Source organism: Heloderma suspectum, chromosome 2, assembly GCF_057233095.1.
Source record: "Heloderma suspectum isolate Gila_16-S chromosome 2, 16-S_ref, whole genome shotgun sequence".
In the NCBI taxonomy this organism is placed as follows: domain Eukaryota; kingdom Metazoa; phylum Chordata; class Lepidosauria; order Squamata; family Helodermatidae; genus Heloderma; species Heloderma suspectum.
The window spans coordinates 298,008,559-298,029,770 of NC_139459.1; the positions used below are offsets into that span (position 1 = coordinate 298,008,559).

A 21,212-nucleotide genomic window follows, 5' to 3' on the forward strand; every position below is an offset into this window, starting at 1 on the left:
AAAACTCCTCCCCCAAACCAAGTTTTTTAAAAAGGAATTCTTTATAGTAACAGTTCATTCTGCCTGTCTATTTCCAGTTTAGTTTGTCTACCTCCCTCTAAGAGTTCAGTTCACCATACAGCCAGTCAGCAAGCTCTACCTTTGCTTATTTTGCCACTACATCCTACTTTTGAACTATTGTGAAGGGTTCAGGAAGAACCCAGGTGGAACGTCTTGTTGGGGAGCTTGTGTGCCCAGCCATTCCATAATTTATGAGGAATATTCCACATAGCCCTGGTGCTCCGGTACAAAGATGAACTCTCAGATTACAGCAAACCTTGGAGTTTCCCACTCTCAACCCTTCCCATCTTGGGATAGGTAAATATCTGAGGTCTAGCTCTCTGTCTTGCTGTCTCTCTCTCTCCTGCTGAGAATTTACCAGTTTATCTGTGGGTCAGGGTTTCTGCATTGATATCTCTCATATCTATCCAGCCCCTAGCATCCTTCTCTGTCCTTGTTAGGTATCAACATCTCCCTCTTCCTCCCCAAACACGTGCACATTGCTCTGTCTCTCTCGAAGCCATCTCTCTCCATTCTCCACTTCCTCTATAAATTGAATCCCATAGTTGCTGGCCCCATTTAAATGTTGTGCATGTAATTTTCCTTTCTGTTTTGTCATAATCTTCATATTTTATTGTTCTAAAACAGTGGCTTATCATATCTTCATTTTTTACCCACCTGAGCATCTCAATTACTGCTGCAGTGCATTGTGACTTTTGCCTAAAGATGCCAAGACATGTCTGTTGCGTATATGGACATGATTAGACATGTGTAGATGATGACACTTGGTAACACTGTTTTGTCATAGAGTAAATGCTGTCTTTCTTGAAAAGTAGGTATTTTTTCCTATGCACAATTGCTCACATTGGGCTACCTACTGGGAAAGGTTGAGATGATAGCATCTGCACAGACAGTAATAAGTACTGCTGTTATTACATTTGGTTCCCAGATTTTCTTATTGTTATTCTCTCTAGGTGGGTTAAATTGATCCCACTTTGTGGTCATGTCACAATCAGCCGTGGGGTTGTCCTATTGTAAATAATCATTTTGCTGTTTATTAAGCTGATATGATTTGGGCATGACATACTGTGCTGTCTCTGGAATCACCTTGTTAAGGTTCTGTTAAAGGTTGACCTGTATTGACAAGATTAAATTGAAGTCATTTTCTCTTAGAGCTGAGTGGTTTGAATATCTGTGTTGTCAGCAAATAAGGCTTTAGCACTTTTCCCTGGGGCATTATCTCAAATGTGGTGTCAGTGCCAGATGGATTTGCTCTCCATTTTTTATATCCAGTTTTAATTTTTTTATTATTTTCCTTCTACCACCTTTTGGCTGTCACACACAATTTTTCTCTAGAAATCAATTGCAGATGTTCACAACAGAAAACACTGTACAACAAGACTTCTGTCTAAATGCAGAGCTTTTCTTAACCTTTCCACTGGGAACCTACCTTTTCCAGCATTATTATATAAGTGAACTCAGTCTGTTGTCTGGCTGAGGATGCTAGTTAGGCCTTTGCCAAAAAGTAATGGGGGCAAACTGGCCACCCTCCTAAACCCCCTCAAAAGACCCTTTATTGGCACATGCACTACCCAAGGCATTGGTATTTATGCTTGTTCCCTTGGTGCTTACCTGCTCTGCTGCCTTCTCACAGTGTGTGTGTGTGTGTGTGTGTGTGATCGAGAGTGGGTGAGCAAGAGACTGTATGAGTGTGACAGATTAGCAGGCGCCAGTGTCTGACTGTGTGTGAGTGGGTGAACATGTGTGTGAGTGTGCAGTCAGAAGTGTGACTGCATGTGTGCATGTATGCATGAGAGAAAAGAAGAGAGGAGAAGGATGAAAGTCAGTGAGTTGATGCAATCCCTCTGGATGACATCAACACCTCTTCATGTAGGGAGTTGCTTATCTGAATGTGTCCCTACCTGAGAATCACACTTAATGTGTCAAAATGCCTACTGACTCAGAGGGAAGGCTGGCCTAGAAGGTTTGAGGGGCCATACCACCCCCACATCTGAATATATCAGCCCAGAGAAAGCATTGCTATCTTTCAAGATAAGATGATAATGAAATGAGTACACATTGAGGGGAAAAGCTGTACTCAGGAAAAGGTTACTAATGGATCAATGCCAAATCGAGTGCGAGTAATATTATGCAGACTTCACTCTTGGAACTTGTTCTCTAAACAGCAAAATATGGTTCAGATGCAAAGGGCTGCTCAATAGCAAGGGGAAAGCAAACAAACATGCATGCATTCATGAGTACAGTGATAAATTAAACAGGTACTAGCAGTCCTTGAGAAGTCTCTGAGATTTACTGATGACAGAGTGGCTAATGCTGATGTGCTATTTCCAAAGTGCTCTACTCAGATTTATTAACAGAAGTATTGTTACACTCACTGCTCTTTTCCGGATCACAGATAACAGTGGGGATTCCTCCTCTGCCTCCTTTCCAAGCCTCCAGGGGTGGGCTTCAGGGAGGGGAGGTGGCTTTAGGGAGGGGGTTGAGACTCAGCTGAGGTCCTGCAGGCTGGATGGGCCAAGCTGGCAGGTCAAAATTGGCCAGCAGTTCCAACTGCCTTGCAGTAGAATGATATAAGAAATCACAGTTCTAAAATTCCAGGAGGTTTAAAAAAATAGTCCATTGTGACTTTAAAAAGGGCTTAAAGCTTCTAAAAATCCTGGGGGAATAAAAGGTCTTTGCCAAAATGATACCAGTGGAGCCATTTGAGCCTCCCTAGGGAGAACATTCTAGGGACAGGGAGCCACAACTGACAAGGTTCTCTCTCTCTCCAGTTGCCACCATGTCACCTGTAAGAGAACCTAAATGCAGTGGATCTAATGAAACAAGTTGCTTAGGGAAGCTATAGAATCATATATGGGGTAGAGCATTTCCAGGCATGGCTGAGAAAGACTCCTGTCTCCTGCCTGAAACCCCGGAGATCAGCTACCAGTTGTGTAGGCCAGGGGTGGGCAATATGAGGCAAGCGCCCCTCTGATCTTTTGTGTGGCCCCCGGCAATCTCACTGCTGCTGAATTTGCTGCCATAATGGCAGCAAAAAGCCCAGCAATTTTGCTGTAAAACAAGGTGCGGGGGGAGTGCACACCTTGTTTTAAAGCAAAATTGCACTCTTGGACATTCAACAGTGGCAGGGGGCATTGGTACAACTGCTTCCTGTGATTAATATTTGTGTGAGGTCCTGCCCATGTCATTTGGGCCAATTGTAACCATACCAGGGAAATATTCAATTTCTGTTGCATGAAAGATTTCTCTGGATCCTTGTTATGCAAGTAGTTTAGATGAATACTATATAATACTGTAGGTGGGTGATTAATAATGGTTATATATAATAAAAATGAATACAATATTAAAATAACAACAACACATAATGTATCTTCTGACATTATATTACCTTGGCTTCTTTTATTATCATTTTTACTCCTCCCAATTATCAATGACTTAAGAATATCTGAGAGATTAAAAAGGTGAACTTAGCTTGTTTTGTAAAGTGTTGGATAGAATTCCATTTGACCTAGGTCGCACACAAAAATAATCAATAATTTTAAATTGCTTTTGCTTATCTTTTATTTAATGTCTGAAAAAAGGGCAAACGCCTGCCCAGAAATCTGTAAATCTTTCTCCTTGAAATGTCATAAGAAGAGCCCTGCTGAATTAGGGCAAAGGCCTATCTTAGTCCAGCATCCTGTTTCCTACAGTGGTCAAACAGATGTTGATGGGAAGCCCAAAAGCAGGACATGAGGACACTTGTCTTCTCTCACAGTTGTTCTCCAGGAACTGATATTCAGAGGCATGCTGCTTCTGATTCTGGAAGTAGAATATATCCATCATGACTAGTAGCTATTGATAGCCTTATCCTCCATGAGTTTGTCTAATCCCCTTTAAAGCTATCTAAGTTGATGGCTATCATCCTCATCATCGCATCTTGTGGTGGCAAATTCCATAGTTTATGCACTTTGTGAAGGAACACAGCATCTTGGGTGACCCTGAGTTCTAATGTTATGAGAGAAAAACTAAAAAACCCCAAACATGGTAACCATTCCTTGTAGGAGATCAGCCCCATGATGATTTTGGTTCTCATTTTTTGTACCTTCTCCAACTCCACAATATCCTTGTTGAGGTGTCACATCTGCGTGTATATGCTTTTGCTAATAATTACATCATGAATGCAATTAATTTGTGGTCATGGTACTAATAATGAACTAATTGAAGTGTTCATTATTAAGTGAATAAATCCATAGACTTCAAGAATTGTTGAATTAAGGTTAAGAATTAACCTTCATTTGTACTGAATAAGGGCAATTTGCTTAACACCCAGTGGATACCTATGTTGTGCTCATGTTGAACAGATTGAATGAGCTCCATCACTAGCCAAAATTCAGTGGTTGCTATAAAAAAGCTTTACAATTGTGGGTTGTGCAATAAGATTTGGGCTCACAGAACTATTTCACAACCTGATGTCATTGGTCCAGAATAAACATTTGTTTTGATGTATTTTTGAAACATATGACTTGGATATAGATTTTTAAAATGTTTGAGTTTCACATTGAATATGTGAGATAATGGAAATGTTTATATATCAGTTAAGGTTAAGTGAGGTGAAAGCTATAAAGAAGGATAAGTTTATCAATAGGGCCAGTCCAAAACATTTTAATGTCTGAGGTGAAGGACAAGAGGTGCCCCCTCCCATTCCATGTAAAAAAAACTGACCGAACTGGTAAGGATGTCAGAGAATTCCACCCGGATTTTAAATGGGCTCGAATTTTGACAAATCCGTTCCGCGGAATCCTCCTCGGAACGGGGCAGCCAGGTTGACCCGGACCGGAGCTCACATGGACCCAATTTTTTTTTCTCTGCCAAAGGGTGGATTTTTTGAAAATAATTAGGAAAATAAAAACGTAAATAAGAAATGGAGGAAGAAAGACCGCGAGCGGCTTTACCCTTTTTACGAGGAATTTTCTGGAGGCTTTCTTTCGCTGGGGCTGAGTTGTCCATGGAAATCCTCCATATTTTCTGTTTATTGTCTGTGGAGGTCAGGTGAGGTGAGGTGAGGTGAGGTCTGGTGAGGTGAGGTGAAGTCTGGTGAGGTGAGTTCAGGACAGCTCTGGTGAGGTGAGATGAGGTGAGGTGACCAGAAGTTACGTGGAGAATCCCTGAGAAGGGCTTTACTCTTACAGAGACCTAGGGCATGTGGAAAGGATTTTTTGGCAGGAATTACGAAAGTATTTATGTAAGTTCCGGAGCCAGAAAAAAAAACGGGGGGGGGAATCCGAGGCAGATGGACGGCGGAACGGGGCGGCCCTTGGCTCTGCGGCATCCTAGCGGAGCGGAGCCATGAGGATTCCAGGGGGGGGGAGGAACGGATCGCCTCCCCCCCCGCAGATTCCCCACTGGAATGGACGGTGGGGAATCCGTATGCCCCTACGAACTGGTAGTTGAACTTTTCTTCAACACGTGCAATGGGACAGTATCCTGCACTAGACCTGAAGGCAGCAGGCTAACTTAGGGGGCACAGGGCAGGCTGCATTATCAACAGCTCTCTCTTCCAACACCTTGCTGCCTCCTCCCAGAATCTGGTGCCTGAGGCAACTGCCTCACTCTACCTAATGGCCCTACTTATCAATATCTGAAGGCTATATGCAGCTAGGGATGGACAGATTCACTCCAATCCTTGCGTGCCGCTCACTGGACCCCTTTGGCTGCCTGCCCCTGTTCACCACAGTGTGCGAGCTGTTGGATGGTCTGCGAGTGCCTGGCGAACAGCACATGGCCGCCCATTCCCTCAGCGAGCTGCCATTGTGCATAAAAATGGAAGTTCGTTCTTTTACGTAAAGGCCCCTTTATGCAAATGGCGGCTGTAAAGCGGCCATTTATACCTATAATCTTGCATAAATGGCAGCTTTACAGCCACCATTTGCATAAAAGGCTCTTTACGTAAAAGAGCAAGCTGCCATTTTCATGCAAAATGGTTGCTTGGTGAACCAGCGGGGACCGCTGCACTTGCCCAACTCAGTGCTCGCTGCGTCTGGCAAGTGCAGTGGTCTGCAGACTGGAGTCTGAGAGGCTGAGGTGGCAGGGAGAGTCTCCCCTCTCAGACTCCCACGACATCCCTATGTGCAGCCTCTAGGTACAGGTCTAGAAGAAGTATCAGCTTCTGTGGAGCAACCATGGAGGGAAGGCTATTGCCCTCATGTGCTTTTTGTGGGCTTCCCAGAGCCATCTGGTTGGCCATTGCAGGAAATGGGAATGCTGTTGCACTCAAGTCCTATTTGTGGGTTTCCACCTTGTGGGCTGGCCTCTATGTGAACATAATGCTGAACTAGATAGACCCTTAGTCTGGACCAGTATGGTTCTTCTTGGACTTATGTTGCACAGCTTTTCTTGCATTCTTATAAAACATTGTATATCTAGGATGTAATGAATACTGAACCAGTACATAGATATGTTTAAATATTTAAAAGAACTGTTTAGATAATGTATTTACTGGGTTTCTGTTTCAGTATGAATATTTCAATGCTGTCCTTATTAATGAACGAGATGAGGATGGCAACTTCTTAGAACTGGGAAAGGAATTCATCCTGGAACCAAATGACCATTTTAATAACTTGCCTGTGAATGTCACTTTGAGTGATGTCCAAGTGCCAACCAACATGTACAACAAAGGTAAGTGGAAGCATTTTCCTTTACAGTATTTTACAACATGAAGAACATATTTGTTTTGGGTCAGGGGTGGGCAACTCATTTCAGCCTACAACTCCCATCATCCCTCACCACTGGCTATACTGGCTGGGGCTAATGGGAGTTGTAGGCCAAAAAATCTGGAGGGCCACCCTGCCTTATAAGGGTTTCTGATTATGGAATTGTGCGCATTCATGCTTACATATCTTCGTGGTCAAGATGTGAAGGTCTCACTAAGTGCCAGATATGTGGGGATGTAGGTCTGGGGCTTACGTGCACACCCACATCCCCCTGCACACTTTAGCCCTGCATGTGAGCCTGAATAGGACTTCTCTCTCTTAAAAGACACTAATATTTCCAGGCTTAAATAAATATTTATTTGTTCAAGGATTTCTGTCATGCTTTTCAGCTGAAGCTTTCAAGGCAGTTAATAAAAAAAGTTAAAATCCAACATTTAACATTGATATTAAAACAAAAGCGGTACTTCTTTTCTCCGTCCCCAAAACCTTGTCTCACTCTGCCACTGTGGTAAAGGAGCTGTGCCCCTCACCCAGAATAAATAGCTGACCCACCCACCCAATTTGCTATCTGTGAAAGGGGAATAAATGGGGGGGGGGTATTTTCCCTTTGCCCTACAAACTCTCTCTTTAAAATTCAGTGGAGCTTCAGATTGTTTAACTTCAGCTGAATCTTGTCTCTAAACTCTATTTGCCTAGCTTCCTCTTCATTCAAGAAAGTAGTTTGACATAGATGGGCTTATATGTTTGTCATTGTGAGAGTTTAACCAAAACCAGAAGAAGCATCTGAGAAGCAATATACTAAAATATAACATCTCTGTAAAATCAAAACAGAGTAATAAATAAAAAATACTCCATGAGAAAATCACTTCTCTCAATCCTGATCCAAAGGAAGAAAAAAATCAACGTTCTGTTTTATGCAGCCAGTCCTGGCGGTTGCTCCATTACCTAGGAAACAACTCCCTGATGAATACTACACTTTTGGTGTATTTTTTAAAAATTATTTCTATCACCTTTCCCCCCAATAAATCCCTTTGTATTGAAGTGAGGTTTTAGAGAATGCAGGAAAAGATTTTATCTGTGTTGCCAGAATTATGGAGTATTTTTCCTTGATAGATGGTAAAGTCTATGAATATTTTCAGACATTCCTGTCAGCAGGGGATATGTTTTACTTCACCTCGACTGACAAATATAAAACAAACAATATGTTGCTGAAAATTTGAAGCTGTGCTATCAGTTTTTATATCAAAATATACAGATCGTGCAAAATGTAAGACGGGAAATTCAATCATGTGAAGAAAGAAATTGAGAAATCTTGACTAATTTCCAATAATTATATTACAACAAATGATACCCATTCACATTGTATAAAGTGACAAGTAATGTGTCCATGACATTTAAAATGGACCTCTTTCCTGGTGCTGTCCTCTCAAATACAGCAACGGCTCTTTTCCCCAGCAATATAAATCTGCAAAAAAGAGCCACAATCTTTTTGTTTTGCATTTCTTTAAGCCATCTATCTGCTAATCTGGAAAGAAAACCAGCTTTGGAACAAAAGTTTAATATTTTGTTTCTATAGCACATTTACAATTCATACTTCATTTATCATCACAAGAACACTGAGATTAATCCTGAGGGCCTATTCAGTCATTACATTCTGGGGAGAACTCTTGACCCAGTATGATCCTTGGCTGTATGTGGGTCTGTCTCCCTGTGGGGACAAAATAAGAAAGAAACTGATTTGTACCACATTTAATGGAACATGGTATTTCCATAGACACCAGGTTAAATCCCCCCTCCCCCTGTCCCTGCATTCCGAAGATAGATCAAGTACTTAGGGAAATCAGAGTTCAAATAAACTCCGTTCATTTCTATTCATTTGTTACTTGCTCTTGGTATTGAGGGGAAGAGAAAGAAACATGAGAAATAGTTATCCTCTCAAACGTAATGACTAAGTAAGCCCATAGTGATGTCCTTAGCTATCTGGTGATTTTATGGCTTGTTGTTTCTTCAGAGCAGGATGTGCAATTTCATTAACACCATGCATTTTCTTGTACTTTTCCATGTAGAGTTTGTATAGGCAGTTCAGCAGTTGGCTATCACAGGGCTGAACCTTCCATACACCACGGCTTCCAGCATTTAGAAATTGTAAATGGAACTTTTGTATAAAAATTTATAGAATAAATAAACCCAGACGCATGTTAGCATGCTGGCTCAGGGCATATGTCTCTATACACACCTGCGAACTACTTTTCCATGTTTTGGGAATAATCCCTTCTAGAACAGAAATTACTGGGGATGGGTGGGTGAGGATTTAGCTCAAATGTGGTAGACTGCGGGGGAGGGCATATCCCACCTCAGTCCTGGCTCTGTTTTGCTGGAGGACAGACTGTTTCCCATCTGGTAGAGCTGTCCCAGAAACTAGCACTTGTTCTGAATATAAAAGAGCACAACATGCATAACTTTGGATTGTTTAGCCATGGTAGTGGGCTTTCCTCGTAGAGTTCCCATGGGAGCAACAGAGGCACGAGCAGAGCTTTTCCAGAATGGAGTGTTACTGGGGATATATTAAAAATGGGAACTGGATAGTTAACCGTCTTAGGTTGTTCCAGAGGCACAAGGGAGAAAAAGAGGGATGAGAAGTGGGGCTGCTGAGGAGGCTGCATAGTGGGTTGCTTTGGCTTCCAGGGAAAAGGAGCAGGAATTGCAGTGGAAATTGGAAAGCTGATAAGAGAGAGAAGGTTCTACCTTTCCTGCATTGTCCCTTGTCTGAAACACAGTGAGAGAGCAAGGGGATCCTTAGCGTCAGCATAAATTCAAAAATAAGGTAAAAAGGAGAGACTTTCCTCGATTGCAGTAAGGCCTTACTGGGTGGAGTCTACTGAAAGTGGGAGTGCTGGAAAAAGAGCAAAGTCAGGATCTGTTTCCAGACTAAGCCAGGCTGTGTTTATTACACAAAGACCCTTTTTTGGGATCACCTGGAGTTCAGAGGCTTAGACGTTCAAGAATGGCTACTCACGTGGGAGCGCCAAAACTTTAGCGACAGAATGTCAGCCACTGCTAGCACAGGAGTTTCAAGGGGCTTGTGAAGGACTCAAGACTCACTGAGTTCCAGGGATCTAAAACAGTTATAGATTTGGATAACGAAGATTCACAAAAGAGAAGGATGGTCCTAGAATGCCAATTTCTCAGTGAAGAAAAGGAAGACAATTGTATTTTCCTTCTTTACAAAAGAGGGGACTCTAGATTTTTCATGAAGTTTAAGGTAGTTATAAAGGAGATGTGAAATCTCAGGGTGAATTGATTGGTGGCTTTGATTAGGTTAGGGCCCCATCTATATGGCACCGCTTTGACCACCCCCCCCATCGCAACTGCGTAGCAATGCTGCTTTGAATCTCCATGCCCTGCGATACACTGCGATACACTGTCTGCGCCCTTCCCTAAGAGACTCGCTGTACCCTTTCTTTTTGCCATTATACTGAAATGCGCAGCTGTGCAGTCCCATGAGTGTGGGGGTGTGAAACTTTAGTGGCTGTTTTATATTTGAGGGGCTCTGCTGTGTCTTTCTGACCCTGTTTTAAGTAAAAATTGGATATTTTGTGCTCCTTCATTTCTGCAGCATCAGCATGTCAGTTCCCCAGCATGAGACTCTCACGATGGTTCGCACTTACAAGCATGAGCACTACGTGCCTAGCCATCACTCCGAAATGGTGGCCGGAGCGATGTTGTTCCTCCCCCAAGCCACCCCCCCCCGCGAGCTTGGGCACTGAGTCCAAAAGCAACCATTGCAAAGATACGAAGCTGCAAATATGTTCAGAAGTGTGATTAAATAAATGATAACGTCCCTCTGTGCCTCTGTAACTGCGCAGCGGCGAAGGGATGAGGGAGCAAAGGAGTGCCACAGAGTGCCACAGGCACTATGCAGACCTACAACGCACCCACTGTTAGATGCGAAGTCAGTTCGGGGAAGGAACAGATGGGCCACAACTGGAAACACGCAGCAAACCCCCCAAACCACAGTAAGACGAGTCCTTGGAACTCCGCTTTTTCCGGGCGAAAACCATGGATGGTTGTGGTCGCGATTGTGTCATCTATCCCAAGGGACCTTGACTCACACCCACCCTGGAGTAAAAGCCCGGTGTCGATAGGGCCTAGGAATGGAGGGAGATTAAAGATGAATGAATTCAGGAGTTCACACACCAGTGTGAACTCTATACTATAGAGCACAGGTGGTCAATGTATAGCCCCTGCTGCCCCCAAATTATAAAATAAATAAATAATTAAAAACAAAAACATCCAGAGCAGCCATTTTGAAGCCTCTTTTACCCATTTTTAGTGCTCCATAGCTACTACTTGGTGCTCATAGCTGTTCTGGGCGCCATTTTTTAAAAAACGGTGCCTTGGGAGGTGAGGCGCAGCCTGCAAGGGGGAGGTGTGGTCTTCCAGGTGGGGCCCAGAGGGCAAAAATATTCCCTGGATCTTCCATAATTGCCCACCCCTGCTGTAGAGGGTGGAGACACTCATTTCCATAGATGGTTTCGGGTACATGTGCCCTAGTTCTCAACACCCTTGCCAGCCAACCTTTTTAGATGAAGTGTAACCTTTTGGGCCAAGGTGCTCATGAGGGGGACACACATGGTTGTGGAATGCTGCTGTCCAGCAACAGGAATGAGAAACTGGAAGAAGACTGGATGATGGGCAAAATGGGAATATTCATTCCTCATCTTATTTCTAGCTATCCTTCTGTGCAAGGGAAGGAAAAAGAGAGCAAGGCACATGGAGCTTGCATTCCTACCATTCCCCATCTCTCTCTGCTTCTCTAAGTGGGGCTTTGCACATTATGTACGTTCTGGGGAAAGCTGAAGCGTGGGTGAATTACTCATTCTGGTTTAGAGTTAGGGACATTGTGCATCTCCTCTACAATGAGGTGCATGAGCACCAAATACAGATGCTGTTCATGACAATACCTTCCTCTTCAGAAAAAAAGCCATCTCCTGTCTCCTCCCATGGGAGGGCATACTATAGGTATGTGGGGCTGTTGCTAGGTGCATGTCTTGTCATTAGCACTTCGCAAGCATTCACCTGATTGCTTGTAGGGCTAAAGTGGGGTAGGGGAACATGGGCACGCACATAGCCCCAGTGATCCCACATGCCCAGATACTGGTTAGACCATTGTGCAGTGGGCATGAAGGCCCATGATCATGAGAACTCTGTAAGTGCATTCAGTGGAATGCACTTACAGAGCTCTTTACAGACCTTCGCACTCAATGTGCAATGGGCTAACTGGCAGCCAGGTTCACAGGGACATTGGAAGTGAGGCTTATGTGCCCGCCCACATCCCCCACCCCACTTCAGGTGTACATCTGAGCAGCCATAGGGCTATTATTCCCAGGCTATCCAGATAATGGGCAGTATCCAACAGGGCGCTACATCCCTGCTGATTCTGTCAATCCCCTGCCAATTTGGTTTTGCAAGCAGCCCCTCCCACTGGTTCCCTTGGGCAAGCAGGACCCAACGCTTGTGTAATGGAGATTTAACGCTTGTGTAATGGAGATTTAAAGCCCTGAAATGAGCAGAACGGTTTGTTTCTGGATTGGGACCGGTCGGCAGAGCTGCTTTATGCCTTATCCCTCTTCCTTTCTGGTTGTTCCCAGAAGCACTACATCTCTGGTGTGCACACAGTGGACGCTGTTTGTGGGATGGAATTGGCAGGGCACAGCAGAATCAGCGGGGGCAGAGTCCCCGTTGGATAGCGCCCACTGAACATCTTGTATCTGCAGTTCCATACATCCACATAGGGATGTGCAGGGTTGTATGTAAGGCATCATCTGCTCTGTCGTCCACTCTATGGATTCAGGTTTTTTCCCCCCCTTCGGAAAAGTACTCCCAAAAAATGTATGAATGTTTTGCTGGTATGCAGTATTTTGCATAGTTTTCTTTGTTGTTGTTGTTCAGTCGTTCAGTCGTGTCCGACTGTTCGTGGCCCCATGGACCACAGCACGCCAGGCCTTCCGGTCCTGCGCTCTCTCCCGGAGCGTGCTCGAGTTCATATTCATTGCATCGGTGATGCTATCTAGCTCACTGTAAAATCAATTAGCAGAGTGCGAACAAAAAATGAATGCTACGTAGGAGAAGCTGAAAACAGAGCAGGGATGTATAAAATGTTGTGGGTTTTTTTCTTTAAAAGGGCATATACATTAGTGTATTTTACAGCAACTTTTGTATTTTTGTGCAGCTAAATTCATGTCCAATTCTGGAAAGTTTTAAAAAACCTGGTTTGCAAGTCCATGGGATCTACACAACTCAGAAAAGCTGATCTGCTGCAGATTCTGCAGATTCATAAAAACCTGATGTCATTTCAAACTCTGACATTCTGACATACACGCCTGCTAGGCAATGAGGAAATGACAGTATTAATAGATGGTATTAACAGAAATGGTTCCTCAAAATAAAGATACAAAATAGGTAGCATGACGAACTTAAATACGTTTCTGGTGATTTCTGAGTTTCAGAGCTTCCAAGGTAAACTGAGGAATTAGAACTGCTTTCCTTTGTTTCCCGTTCTAGGCTGTGCATTACTGTTGTTTCCTTGATTGTTAGTTAGACTGTACATTTACAGAACCTTATAACTGAATGAACTAAAAGGGCATGGGTGTACTCGTAGTCTTAACCAAAAGTTTGATACCTTTTAGTAAAAAAATCAGATGTGTTCTATTTCTTCCATATCTAGTTAAAATAAATCTTAATATCTATAGATGTTATTCCTGTATTATTACATAAGGGAGAGATTAAGGACCATAATGCAAACATTGACCATAATGAGATAGTGGTCGTTTTCAGATGTTTGGAATCTGTGTATATCAACACAGGGAGGGGGAACAGGATCATGACCTCCATGCATTTATCTTCTCAAGGCGCAATCCTATGGATTGTGCCCTCGATGAATGTAAGCCTCCGAACTAAGAGGGTTATGATCATCCACTGCACGGCGGGAGGAGCACCAGAGGAAGTCTTCACCTCCCTGACCTCCTGCCTTGCATTTTTTGCTCGATAGGCTTTTTTTGCCCGTCTAGCAGGGGCACTTCAGAGGGGTAGGGAAGGAGGCTGGAGAGGACTCAGGATAACTTGTAACCTGGCCTCACCAGTCTCCTCCCCTCCCTGCCCACCGAAACACCCCCTTTTCCAAGGTGGATTTCCCAATTTCAGAGAACAGCCAGCACGGTTCTTTCTTCACCAGCTGAAAGGTGGGGGGCAGAGCTCCAGTTCCCTCCAAGGTCGGATCACTACCTCCCACCTCGCAACGGGGAATCCAAAATATTCTGTGGCCCCTCAGATGCTGTGTAGGGGTCATGGGATTGCTCTGTCAGTGTGTACAGAACCACATATGGAGATGGGGGCTAGAATAGTGGGCACAGTCCCCCTCCCCCTCAACACACTGAATATGCACAGATTCCAAACATCTGAAAAGAGGTGCTGTTTCCTTTGAAATGAATTATGCAGAAGAGGAGGACGGTACCTCATGCAGTTCCTCCGTATCTACATCACAAATCCACCAGCTCCAGAAATGACACATTTTGTCCTTTTCATGTGCTTTTGATGTCACTTTTCATGCTTAGCATCATTTTGGTTTCCAGCTGCAGTCTGCTTCTACATAGTACATCAATAGGATTTTGTTTTGAAAAAGACAAAATGATTTGAAAAGTATAAAACAGATCCTAGTGCACAGTTCAGTTATTTCAACAATGTACATTAAAATTTAATCCGAAAGGGTAATGCAAACTTATGATCATGGAGTGTATGTTTTAAAAGACTAAAATAAAAGCAAGTTCAGTTTTCAAAACTGTTACATTAAAATCATGACAATGCAAAATGTAAACAGGATCATACAAATCCATAGATCAGGTTATGTTAAACAGCAACAGAAATGTTGAATAACCAAAATACATGAGGAATTTTAAAATAAGGATCCCCCCCCCTTCCTTACCAAGCAATAGCTGCACGGTTGAAGATTCAAGTAGTAGAGAGGAGGAGAACTTAAATGGAATTATCTTAGGACCCACGTACTCAGTGATGTCAAGTCCCCATTGTCCTGCTCGTATTTCCTGATCTTCTTTACCTCCTCCTCTCAAGGAGTGCTCGGAGTGAGTTACTTTCCATTCGTAGAAATGTGAAAACAAGAGTAAGCTAAGCACTGTTGCTGCTACCATCCATTTCCTTTCTTTATACTCTTGCAAGTAAGGCTTAAGAAATTAAATACTATAAAACCAAGCAAAACATTTGGTAAGTTTTCACAGATTTCACCTTACCCCACAGCTCTGAATTTTAATTCATAGAACTCAGGGCCAAACAAGATGAGACTAAATTCACACAACTTGGAACTGTATGAATGGCTTCAAAAAAAGCACAAAGTAAATAGGCACAGCCCCCTCCACCCATTGGGATAGGGGGCTTAGCCCTTTGCCGCCACCCCCAGCTCCAATCCTTATGCAGATCCCCTCCCCTGCATGATGCTGCATCTACTATTTGCATTGGAAGAAAAGCTCGCAATGGCATGAAATGTGCTAATTCTATGAATTGTGTATCTTCTAGTTAGGTCTGAAGTCATATGCAATTGTTGTCCATAGAAATGGTAAAAGAGCAGACAAGTGAACGGAACTTACCATATTAGGAAAATCTACTTCTTATTAGGGAACCTACTTCTTATTACTCCCTTACTAATGGAATGATCCCTTCATCTAGAGTGCTGTAACAGTCCCAAATAGGACAGACTCAGTCACCAGCAATATGACTTTGAAAGCTACCAATGGACTGATTAGAAATTAAACACAGAGAAGTGGGCACAATGAAACATTACTGAAATCTTATTATTGAAATTTGCCAGGACTCCAGGGATTATAGGAGTTCTAAGGATTACGGAGAAAATCGGTATGTCACACACACACACACACACACACACACACACCCAAGGCCAGTTAATGTGGGTATATAACTTTTGATTTGTATTCAAGATGACTGATTTATCTGTTTTTATTTTAGCCAAGATGGAAACAGAACAAATATATTTCTCACACTTTCCATTCTTAATCATGAGTTTGGGCTCTTTAAATTAGCAAGAGAATTAAAAACCACCTAGAAAAATCAGGGGAAAAAGTAAATATAATGAAATAGATAGGGTTAGGGTTCCATCAGATCATATTATTTTGATAAATTATATGCTCTGCAGAGGCTCTCCTCTTTTATGGATTATATGTAAACCACTCCAGGACCCTTTTTTGGCTGGAGAGCAGGCTAAAAATACAATAAATAAATAATTATTTATAAATGGGTTTTTAAAAATGATACTTTATAAAAAATTGAGGGTTTTCCCAATTCAAATCTCCATGGTACTCGCATTTGTAGTTTGACTTAGCTGTTTGCTTCTCCCAGCCCAAGAGTTGTGATGGCAGACTCCAAAGTTTAATATTTGAAATTGAACTTAAAATGTTTCTTGATCTTTGCAGCCTACTGAGAGTGAGAGAATGGCCATGTGTGAGGATGAGTAATCCCATCACATGGATTTCACTGGCTCTCCTTCATCGTAAGTTGATTTGCTAAAAGTTGATAAATGCAAGCTGTAATCAAATCTCTGATTATCTTGGAAAAGAAATTCTTCTGACTGTATGGATCTTGAAAATATATTGAAATGTGATGAACCACAGCCACTTTTGATGAAGTAGAGTTTTTTCAATTTGCCACTTAAAAGCAGCTATGAATATCATTCAGTCGTGCTTCTCTAGCAGCTCTTTCCAAGTGACTGTCAAGATAAGAGTACTTATTTTCTAGAATACTATAACCAGAATTTTTTCATCCCTTGAATGATGCACATTGATTCTAATCTACAACTGGCAGATATGTAAAAATCTCTTCCTGCAAGGTAGTGAAAATGTGAAATAAAATCTCACCTGTTATTGCAGTGTATAATTTGTTAGCTTTCATGCCTGATAATCCTTCATGTGCCATGGTGCTGAAAATACGTGTATTCCGGACATGAGATTTCTGAAAACTGATATAGCTGCATGACACCTTATACTTTTCTTCATCTGTGAAACACTAAATTAATTTTTTGTGTGGATTGTATACTTCTTGGGATAACATTTATACCTTGTATCTTAAAAAACAAACAAACCCACCAGCTAAGTAATTTCAGTTTTGCCAGATATATATTATTCTCATCTAATGGCATCTTCTTTGAAATACAAGATGATAAAATATGATATCATGTGAAATACCAGATGATAGAAGTATGGAACTGGAATGTTATTATTGTTGCCTCTGTATTGGGGAGTCCACAAGCCACAGTTTCAGCAACTACTGTTGATGAGAGCATAGAAGAGGGTGAGGGAGGGAGGAAGGAAGGAATACAGATTGAGGCAACTAGGCTTGCAACTGATTGAACTGAACCCGGAGGCAATTTGCAACAGTTTATTCAGTTAACATCTGTGAAAAGAATTCACTTACCAGTAAACGAGGTAGTTATCATGGTAATGTTTATCATTAATGTTGGGGATACTCCAGAATTCTGGCACATCTTTCATCTCTCTCATGTACTGCTCCATATGAAAGAATCCTCTACTGCCCCGCCCCATTAGCAGCCCTCTGACAAACAGCTCTGCACCCCAAATAGCATGCACAGGGGAAGGGCTGGGTTGTCCCCTTTGTTTGTAAACGGATGGGGAAAGGGGTATCCAGTGGTAGACCATGTTTTTGGGCCATGGGCTCATTTGGCAATTTGAGGTGCTGTCCTGGGTACAACCACAAAATGGCTGCCATGGGAGGTGTGGCAAAGGGCAAATAACCTGTCCAAAAGACTAAGTACAAGGCGGACACACTAAACAATTCCTTTGAACCCACAGTTTTCAGCACCAGTGGAAACCTATTTCATAGCAATCCCAGCTGCCTATAGGAAAATAAAAAGTGGGAGAGTTGGGCATCTTGGCAGGTGCCAAGAAAGGTGTCCAAGGGCACTTTGGTGCCCATGGGCACCACTTTGCTTTTCCCCTAGCCTATCCATAATCAATGTAGTATTTCTTTATTTTTAAATGTCGTGCTCTACCCTTCTGTCCCAGAATGGGGACCTCCAGGGCAGGTAACATTGCAATAAACCCCCAACTACCAATACAATAATGCAAATTAAAACTAAAATGAACAAACAGTGACCAAGGACAAACACGCTCTCTCTCTCTCTCCCTCTCCCTCTCTCTCTCTCTCTCTGTCACACACACACACACACACACACGCACGAACACACACAGGGATCTCCAGGATACCAAAGCCTGAGATTTAAGAGGTGGGGCTCAATGATGTGAGAAAGGGTGGCTTTGTGATATCAGAAGGCAGTATCTGGGATGACACAAGCTAAATAAAGAGATATGGGAAGGCACCAAATGTGTGCAAAGAGGAGGATGCCTCCAGGTGCACAAAACCTTTTGCAACAGAGCTGGAAGCTAAAGATACAATTTGATTGTGCTGAAGAGTGCCCCAAGAATTCAAATTATGTTGAGATTAATAAACTTATTTCTGTGACCTTTTCCCCGTGATGTCACCAGATTGTCAACTCATGTAAGTAAAAACATCTCATATCAAAGCCCAGTGATAAATGCATGGAGCTAGAGATGCAGAGGCCCAGAACAAAGAAAAAATATTATTTCCTTTTGATTTGCAGGGAGGAATTTTAAAATCTCTTATGCATGATGAATGAGATACTTTAAAGGTCCTTTTGGTAGCTCCGTATGCTTCTCTGTCAAGCAAGTTGGGAACAGTGCGGCCAGGGCAATCCACTACTCCTGCACACTGTTTGTTTTTGTATTGGTTGGTGTTGCGGTGCAAGTTTCATGTGCAATAGTTACCATGATGAGTCGGCTAATCTAGCAAACTTGCACATTTAGAGAAAGCCATCAACACCTCAGCTGAACCCCCCCCCCATTGTTCTCCCTTCTTCAATTAAGCTTGAAAAAAGCCTCCCTTTGGCTCCAGTGGGAGGCTTTTTTCAAGCCTAACTGCTGTGGAGTGGGTGGCTGGGGAGCATGGGTTAGTTGGGAAGCCCTCACTGGCCATATCTGGCCCATGGGCCATCACTTCCCTACCCCAGGTCTAAGACCTGGCAACCCTAACTCGCACAAAACAAAACACCCACAACCAAAATAACCAGCAATAACATAATATAAAAATCCAAATCCAAAATAGGAATAAAGAAAAGAACAACAACAGCAGCAGCAATATAATGTTGAGGTCCAAAGCAGAATAGCATCTTAAGCAAATCTTCACTGGATGAGAGCAGTTTTTTTGGAAAGACAGGGCCAGAAGGGGTCAATCCAATCATCTGGAACAAAATGTGCCAAAAGCACAGATGCCTCGACCGAGAAGGCCCTCTTCTGTGTGCCCACTCACCTTACCACTGTTGGGCATGGAACACAGGGCAGGGCCTCTGCCAAGGATCAATCTGTACTGGTATGTTTGCATGGAAGCAGGGCCGGCATCAAGGGTACACATAGTTGGACACCTGCCAAGGCCCCACACCCCAGCAAGTGCCCACTGACAAGAGCCCCCTGGAGTTGCTCCTCCTCTTCATCATTGCAACCTGCTTATTCACCTGCCTCTTGCTCTGGCTCAGGCAATGGTGGTGGTGAGAAGGAGGAGCAGGAAATACTTGCCCACTGGCTCTCTGCCTGCCTGCCAAGCAAGCAAGTGGTAGCAATGATGAGAAAGAGGATGAGGACAGTAGCAGCTGCTGACAATGGCAATGAGAACGTAGACTCACTGAGGGAGAGGGCCCATTGAGGGTGTCTTGCCCAAGGGCCCTCATAAACCTGGAGGTGGCACTGTATGGAAGGAGGCAGGCTGTAGGTATGATGATCTGGAAGTATAAATTGTCTGACCTGAGCACCAATGGCAGTGAGCAGTCTGTATTTCATTTCACAAAACACATGACAAGGACAACATTCATTTCTGGTAGTGGTGGCCATTTCATATGACCTGTTCTGTACGGATTCATGTGCACATATTATATTCATTCAGAAATGGCTTAATGGTGGGTGGGATGTGCAGCAGTAGCCCTAATCCTTGGCATCAGTTTCAAATGACCAGCAGCAGTTTGTAGAAATGACCTATAATGTAAATGGAATGTACCATGTATTGATGTTTTCCAGCACCAGCTTTCTTTCAGCAAGTGATCTAATCTTATCACAAGCAGAAATAGATTTTTATTTGTATTCTGCAGAGCTATTTTCTTTGGGGCACCATTATTTATAATAGCTTCGCTCGAAACCTACTTTCCTACAAAACTGCTCCATTGTTTAAATTAATAGCCTGCTTGTTCACAGTTCAGTGCTGTGAATTTCTCAGCTGCAGTCCAGATACTCCAGTGACAAAGTAGTTGAGCTATGGGGGTGGGTTTAATGGAATCGAGATACTTACATCCTACATTTCAAGGGTTTTGGTCAGGGGAATTCCTGATTTCAGTATCATTTTTTATTTAAGAATCTGCCGCTTATAATCTTATTATTAGGAGGCACACTGGGAATGTTTACATCAAAGGGCATCACATAAATATAATAAACAAACAACCAAGCAAATAAAAACAAATCTTCAGTATTCTTTATATAGATTCATGAGAATTTCATTCCTGTTTGCAAATCATGCAAACATGTCGCATTCGCAACATGAACTTGAGCAGGAATTCAGTTCTCGGGAATGTTTTGCAATTCCCTGAACATCTGTTTGCAGTCAAAATTGTGCACTTGTGTAAATGCTAATGTCCAAAAATGTGCATTTGTGCATATGCACACTTGTACAAGTGTGAAAACAAAATTTGTATTTTCCATACTTTAGCCTGGGGGAGGGGAAATGTGCATTTTTGTTCCGGAAAAATGCATATTTTTCCAGTTGGGAAATTTCCTAATTGAAAAAAAAATGATGCTTGTGTTCGGGAATACAAATGAGGCAAAATGAGCTTCGAGGAAGAATTTGGAGAACCTCAATGAACTTGATTATTACAGGTTTGCCCATCCCTAGTTTTTTATGCTGAAACAACTGATTCTGTTGGGCATTTCTTCTTGGATGAAAATGCAAATCTGCTTGTATAAAACACCTGTATTTTGCTTCATGCCCTCCAAATCTGCTCCAGAGGGTTGGGGGACCCTCCAGAACAGATTTGGGACATGTGCAGAGGACTGCAGGAGGATAAGAGGATGAGGAAGTCCCGTTATATGAGCAGAAGTTCTAAAGTGCAAGTGGACTTCTGCTTGTGCAATGTTGAATCCAACCCTATAAACTTTTTCAAGATCTGGTAATAAGGCTGGTTAACTATATGAAGAGAATGGTTGAAAGAGATGAATTGAGCTAACAAAAATAGGAGTATCTTGCTACAGACAGTATTATTATTATTTATCACATTTCTATACTGCCCCATAGCCGAAGCTCCCTGGG

General features: G+C 42.7%; 1 protein-coding gene across 1 annotated transcript in view; it reads left to right on the plus strand.

Annotated features, from left to right (window-relative positions):
• The window catches only part of CACNA2D3 (calcium voltage-gated channel auxiliary subunit alpha2delta 3), an 821,063-nt gene that overhangs the window by 339,763 nt on the left and 460,088 nt on the right, over positions 1 to 21,212 (plus strand). The window contains exon 5 of the mRNA XM_084829826.1: positions 6,555 to 6,717. Within this exon, the coding sequence (XP_084685952.1) occupies positions 6,555 to 6,717 (163 nt within the window). The remainder of the gene's footprint in view (positions 1 to 6,554; positions 6,718 to 21,212) is intronic.